General features: G+C 42.8%; 1 protein-coding gene across 1 annotated transcript; it reads right to left on the reverse strand.

Moving 5' to 3' along the window:
* Positions 1-2,153: 2,153 nt before the first annotated feature.
* On the reverse strand, positions 2,154-4,337 carry LOC120457877 (the record flags this gene model as incomplete). The annotated part of the gene is made up of 2 exons (XM_039645402.1): positions 2,154-3,629; positions 3,762-4,337. Coding segments are annotated over 2 exons (2,052 nt in total), but the record flags the coding sequence as incomplete, so codon positions are not given.
* Between the last annotated feature and the right edge of the window lie 2,976 nt (positions 4,338-7,313).

Raw genomic sequence — 7,313 nt, forward strand, 5'->3', positions numbered from 1 at the left:
TTTCCAAAGTCGCCACACATAAATGAGGACCTCAGCTTCCCTGGATCCGCTTGGATCCCCCTTACCACACACTAATGGCACTCTGGTGCTGCTAGCAAAGTCTAAAAATCCGACCAAAAACTGTTTGCCATCGCTTGACTCTGTCGCCGCCGCAGGCGATGGGCAAAAGTGTCAAAGTGCTAAAGTATGTTCAAAGATTCATAAGATTAAATGCAAAAGCCTATCCCTTTCTGCTAGCACGGAGGTATGTGAAGCTATCTGGAGACAGCCGAATTCTGGCAATAATAGCTGAGCCAAGTCTCTAAACACTTTAGGCAGAAAAGAACAAAATGTCTGGATACTAGGAAGAATATAAGCGAATAAATTTTACGTTATTTAGCATTTAAAGGGATTTTTTAAAATAAAAAGACTAGTAAATTGTATAGAGTATGGAAATATGCAATACGGTATTTCAAAAAGTTAGAAGGTATTCACCTATTATTTCACTTATACGCATTCCAGACTACGCCCTGTGTGTTCGGCCAAGACGACGGAACCTATTAGGTCCTGTTCGAAGGAAGCGAGCATCGTGAAACAAAAAGAAAAGCCTAAGTCTAGTCCTGGCGCCCAAGCCTTTGTGTTGATGCACATTTTTTCATGTAAATAATACTATTGGTGTTATTGTTTCTTGTATTTATTCATGTATTATGCTGGAAGTTGCCTTTTTGGTAGCCCTTCCATTGTTGCTTGCCTGTCTTTCTTCCGGGCTCTTTTAACCTGCTTTCTGGCTTTGGTTGGTCCTGTTTGCAGGTATGTGGCTGTGGAATGGCTTACAAGCCGCTTCCCTGTTTTTTCCAGACCATCCTTTTGGCCTAAGGGGCGACTGTAGCTGCATCCGACTTTCCTTCGTCTCCTGCCTTATCTCTGATTATTATCCTTTTAGCTCAGGAACTGCCTCGTTCACGAAGTACAGCTGCTTGTAAGTGCATTCTTAAGCTCAATCAAACTGGATGCTGGGCGAATATGCATTGAATTAAGTGGGCGAAATTCGTATTGGCTCTTGGGCTAGAAAGGCACCAGAGTCTTATGATTAAAATGCCCCGAGCCCGGAATACCCTATGCCCATAGGTGCATTCCGCTGCAGAATTTAAATATCCCTTCACCCGAGTGCTTGCGTGTGTGCGCTCGACGTTCAAGTGAAACTTAAGAAAAAAGCCAGACCGCTCGGAATTCTTTTTTCTGTGTCCGCCCTTCCGGGCCGTATTGTTTTTGCTGGCTAAAGCCGTGCAGACATTTGGACCCAACTACTTGAAGTTGTATGCCCCGTTTCCTTACTTATTTTTCCCTTTTTCCTTTTTTCTTTCCTTATGGGACTTTATGGCGCACACGTGTGGGTTCCTTTGGGCGCATATTGAAAACCCAGCATAGTTATGACTTTGAAACAAACGAAGCACATTTCCTTCTTAGCCCTCAACGTAATGGCAGGTCCCAGGAAAATAAGAGGCTGGAAAAAGCGAGCGTGAATAAAACTGTTATCGGTCTGCGTGCTCAAAAGCGCACTTGATTGCTCAAATCCTTTGTGTATCCCCTTTTAAGCCTTCTGTTTTCCACCAAGACACCAACCAACGCCAAAGCCACAGCATCAAAAAAACTACCCCGGGAGCAACTAAAAGGGGAAAAAAGTCCCCCAAGTCGACGTCTCAAGCGGCACTTCTTCCGCAAAAAAACCAATTAACTTCTGCTGAGACAAATGTTCAAGCCAAGGATAGGAAACGAAATTTGCATGACTACAAAATTAAAAACTGCTTTGGGGGACAGAAAATATTTGGAGGATACATAGTTATACTGCTTACTTTGCACACCCTGGCAAAGGGTATATTGATACTAGTGAGAAGTTGGCTTAGCAATTCTGCAGTATGTATAATCTTTGTAAAATCGATGTTTAATTAAAATCTAATCAATAGCAGAGTAACGATATCTGATAGCAGAGCAAGAATTCCACGCCTATTTATTCTAAAGAACAAAATAATGATTGAACCGACTTTTGAGCCATTGAATTGTTTACCAAAGCGTTCTCAGCTTTATTACAATTACTATTCTATTTTTGATCACATCCTTACATCATTCTGTTTGTAACTCGTAAGTTACATTTTTTTTGGTCAGTCGTAGTCCATTGGTTTCTTTTTGATGACGTCTTTGGTGGCCTTTCGGTGATTGGCCGTAAGAAGGTACAGCTTCTTCAGCATATTATCCGCCTCACCCGTGGTCATGGCAAACACCTGGACCATTCCCGTCTCATGAACACGGGCCGCCACCCCGGGAACTGCCTTGTCCACGTAGTAGACATACTTCATATGGGGCTCTGGAGAAAGAACGCTTAACGCAGTGAACACCGGCAAAGAGATCCCAAATGGAAAGTGGGCGCAGGAAATGAGACGCAGATGTAGAAGCTTGTTTGAGGGGTCGGCTTTGAAGTTCGCCCTCCCAAGGGTCCTAAACATCAGATCCCTTTGTGTTTCCGCAAGCATCGCATGGCCTCTTCCATTGATTATCAAGACACTGCCATCGGACCAAATCCAGGCTATCTGTGTGGCCTCATACCGGATTTGGATCACATCGATGTCGTTATTGTAAACGGCGTTTCTTAGGAACCTAACCGTATTTTGCAGATCCAAGTTCTTATTCATACTCAGTGTGCAATACATTTTGCAAAAATTCATATCGACGTGCATGCGAAATTCCTCGACCTTGCGCCTTTTGGGACGCCTTAGGATTCTAATCCTCTGAAGGCACTGGTCCAAGTGATCTGGCAGAGGCGGAAGCAGAAGACATCTCCTCAAATTCTCCACCGATTTTGATCCAAACTGCCGGTTCCACTTTGAGCGGAGTCTCTTAGCTTGGGGGTCCCGGAACTCCGTCATGGTTTGGTCAATGATGTACTCGAAGTCCTCGAGGAAAACTGTGAAGCTGTTCTGCCATCCAGTCTCCGCTGAGACATTTCTGTTGCTTTCTCCCAGGACTCGGGGCTTCATTTGCTCCTTGCTGATCTCGGTTTCGAAGTCAATGGCCTCTGGTTCTGCATCAGTTTGATTGTTGGAACTGTCCTCATAGATGAGGAGTTGCAATTGTTGGGAAATGGTTTCACTGCATTGCTGTACCCAACTCTGGGTAGCTTCCTCAGCCTTGGGCCTCGGGGGTAATGTTTTAATGTCTTTGACCTCGAGGATAACTGGCTTTTCTGGTTTTTCCACAATGAATTCAGTTGCTTTCTCTGGTTCCTTTTCTGGAATATTTTCAACGGAAACCTTTTCGTTGGGTGGGGGCTTCCACAACTCAGGCTCTACGGAATCAGGTTTCTGCGGCATTTCGAACACCTTTGGAGAAAACTTTTTCCAAACATCCTTTTCCTGGGAGATAAGATCCTTGGGCTTTAGTAACTCAAGCAGAAGATCCCGATTCTTCTCATGTTCCCTTGCTAGGCTTAATAACATATCAAACTCTTCTATATCACTGTGGGGTTCGTTGAGGCCCTCCGATTTTATCCATTCCTTGATTGCCCGCTGCTCTTCGATTCCAATGGTGAAGCTAGCAAAGGCGACATCTTCATTGTCTAGAATCCGAGGCTTCTTGGCGTCACTATCGACCATTCCCTTTGAATCCGATTCTTCTATATCATTATGGGATCCGTTGATGGCCCGCTCCTCTTCGATTCCAATGGTGAAGCTAGCAAAGGCGACATCTTCATTGTCCAGAATCCGAGGCTTCTTGGCGTCACTATCGACCTTTCCCTTTGAATCCGATTCTTCTATATCATTATAGGATCCGTTGAGCCCCTCCGATTCTATCCACTGATCCAAGACCCGCCACTCATTTTTTCCGACTTTCCTCCCAAAACCAGTTTCAAAAGAATTCTTTTTATATAGGTTTTTGTTAACTCGAACTGTTTTCGGAGGAAATTCATTGGAGTTTTGAGATTCCGTTAAACTCGGAGGTGGAGTTTTGGAAGCCCCCGAATACTCCATGCAAAACAAAGGATATATAGCATCCGAGGGCTTTATAAGCCCCTTCTTCACATCCATATAGATCTTCCAAATATCCTCTGACGACAGCAGATCTGTATCATACTCATCCACCAAAGTCCCCTTGATGGGTGTCAGCGGTGAGGGTTCTGTATCGACGGTAGGTTTTGGAACAGTTTGACGCACATTTGGAGATATTTTTCCTTCGTTGGGGCATCGTCGACTCTTGATAATCCTTGATGAACTTGGAGGTGGCATTTGCCAGTTTTTGGGAAGCACGTTAGAATTCTCCTCGAGTCCAAAGTCCGGAACAACATTGTCGATGCGGAACTTGGAGGGTATGGGGTTTGGGTGCGGTTCATTTACGGTTCGAAAAGCGCTGAATATGAAATTAAATTGATATTAAATATGACTGTTTTTTTTTAGTTCTTACCTGGAGCACGGCCTTTGGATATCATATTCCGAAAAGCCATCTTGATTGTAGATGGGTTCTGTGCTCTTTTTCTTAGGATAGTTTACCGCATCACCGCTGGCCATTTTAAGAAACTGTTGGTCATCATCTACATCAAATAAAGAAGTACGTGGCATTTTGTTAGAAATGTAATCGTACTGAATTTTTAGATGCCAAATTTTTCCACGCACTCTACAACTCTATGGGTGGCAACCTTAAGTTATTTGTTTGAAATATATCCTATCGGAACGACAGAATTGTATATTATCGTTGTGAAAATTATTAAACTATTTAAAATAAAATTTTTATCATATATTGTTTCTATTAGGTTAGGTTTTTATACCCGTTACTCGTAGAGTAAAAGGGTATACTAGATTCGTTGACAAGTATGTAACGGGCAGAACAAAGCGTTTTCGACCATATAAAGTATATATATTCTTGATAAGAATCAATAGCCGAGTCGATATGGCCATGTCCGTCTGTCCGTATGAACGTCGAGAACTACATAAGCTAGAAAGTTGAGATTAAGCACGCAGACTCCAGAGACATAGACGCAGCGCAAGTTTGTTGATTCATGCTGCCACGCCCACTTTTACGCCCACAAACCGCCCAAAACTGCCATGCCCACAATTTTGAAAAATGTTTTGATATTTTTTCAGTTTTGCTTTAGTCTTATGAATTTCTATCGATCTGCCAAAAAAATTTTTGCCACGCCCAATCTAACGCCCACAAACCGCCCAAACCTGACACGCCCGCACTTTTTGTTTTGATATTTTTTAATTTTTGTATTAGTCTTGTAAATTTCTATCGATTGGCCAAAAAACTTTTTGCCACCCCCCTTTCTAACGCCCACAAACCACCAAAAACCGTCAGTGTTGAAGATTCTCCTTCGCACTTCCACTAGCTGAGTAACGGGTATCAGATAGTCGGGGAACTCGGTTATAGCGTTCTCTCTTTTTTGGTTTGATTCCGTAACGTAACCCATTCGGAGCCCGGGTCTTTAAGCCAGCTTTACTTGGGGCAGCCATTGCATTTGAATTTCTATAAATTTCTCATTTTCCATTTAGTTGCAATGGCACGCTACAAAATATAAGCAAACGTTTGTTTTCAGCTCAAACTAAATCCCCCAAACATTCTTGCAATGTTTTTAAGGCTGTTTTTCTTCAATTTGAAATGCTGCAATATATTTTTGTGTGGTGTGGTCTCGGAATTTGAAACTTATCTTTCACAGCCTACATTGTACAGCAGCTGAAAGTAAGTACCACAGCTACAAATTCGAGACATTGGCCGTAGTAGAGACGCTTACCGTTTCGTTACGTAAACCGTTTCATCTTATTACTGATAGTTCTGCTATTGCCAAAGTTAAGGTGAATACAGAATTAATACCTCAGGTAGCTCGTTGGTGGATCAAGATCTTGGACTACGATTGTGAATTCATTCACCGAGATGGTAGCAAAATGGCTCACGTTGACGCCTTGAGTCGTACTCCGGACTTAAGTTCTCAGATACCTCTAGATGAAATAGTACGCACTATAATAACTGACATTGACGACTGGCTTTTGACTATGCAACTACATGACCAAACGCTTGCTGAGATTATCGCCGTCTTAAAGGGTCAACGACATATGGATCAGTCAAAGCAACTTCAAGCTGATTACGTCATTGAAAATCACCTTCTGTATGCAAAGTCGAAAATGGAAAGGCCTTCGTTGTTCCAACGGCAGTTAGGTGGCGTACAGTACGGACAAGTCACGATGATATAGGGCATTTTGGATTCGACAAAACCACCCCGGGAGCAACTAAAAGGGGAAAAAAGTCCCCCAAGTCGACGTCTCAAGCGGCACTTCTTCCGCAAAAAAACCAATTAACTTCTGCTGAGACAAATGTTCAAGCCAAGGAAAGGAAACGAAATTTGCATGACTACAAAATTAAAAACTGCTTAGGGGGACAGAAAATATTTGGAGGATACATAGTTATACTGCTTACTTTGCACACCCTGGCAGAGGGTATATTGATACTAGTGAGAAGTTGGCTTAGCAATTCTACAGTATGTATAATCTTTGTAAAATCGATGTTTAATTAAAATCTAATCAATAGCAGAGTAACGATATCTGATAGCAGAGCAAGAATTCCACGCCTATTTATTCTAAAGAACAAAATAATGATTGAACCGACTTTTGAGCCATTGAATTGTTTACCAAAGCGTTCTTTATTACAATTACTATTCTATTTTTGATCACATCCTTACATCATTCTGTTTGTAACTCGTAAGTTACATTTTTTTTTGGTCAGTCGTAGTCCATTGGTTTCTTTTTGATGACGTCTTTGGTGGCCTTTCGGTGATTGGCCGTAAGAAGGTACAGCTTCTTCAGCATATTATCCGCCTCACCCGTGGTCATGGCAAACACCTGGACCATTCCCGTCTCATGAACACGGGCCGCCACCCCGGGAACTGCCTTGTCCACGTAGTAGACATACTTCATATGGGGCTCTGGAGAAAGAACGCTTAACGCAGTGAAGACCGGCAAAGAGATCCCAAATGGAAAGTGGGCGCAGGAAATGAGACGCAGATGTAGAAGCTTGTTTGAGGGGTCGGCTTTGAAGTTCGCCCTCCCAAGGGTCCTAAACATCAGATCCCTTTGTGTTTCCGCAAGCATCGCATGGCCTTTTCCATTGATTATCAAGACACTGCCATCGGACCAAATCCAGGCTATCTGTGTGGCCTCATACCGGATTTGGATCACATCGATGTCGTTATTGTAAACGGCGTTTCTTAGGAACCTAACCGTATTTTGCAGATCCAAGTTCTTATTCATACTCAGTGTGCAATACATTTTGCAAAAATTCATATCGACGTGCATGCG

The sequence above is a fragment of the Drosophila santomea genome, unplaced genomic scaffold (genome assembly GCF_016746245.2).
Source record: "Drosophila santomea strain STO CAGO 1482 unplaced genomic scaffold, Prin_Dsan_1.1 Segkk86_quiver_pilon_scaf, whole genome shotgun sequence".
In the NCBI taxonomy this organism is placed as follows: domain Eukaryota; kingdom Metazoa; phylum Arthropoda; class Insecta; order Diptera; family Drosophilidae; genus Drosophila; species Drosophila santomea.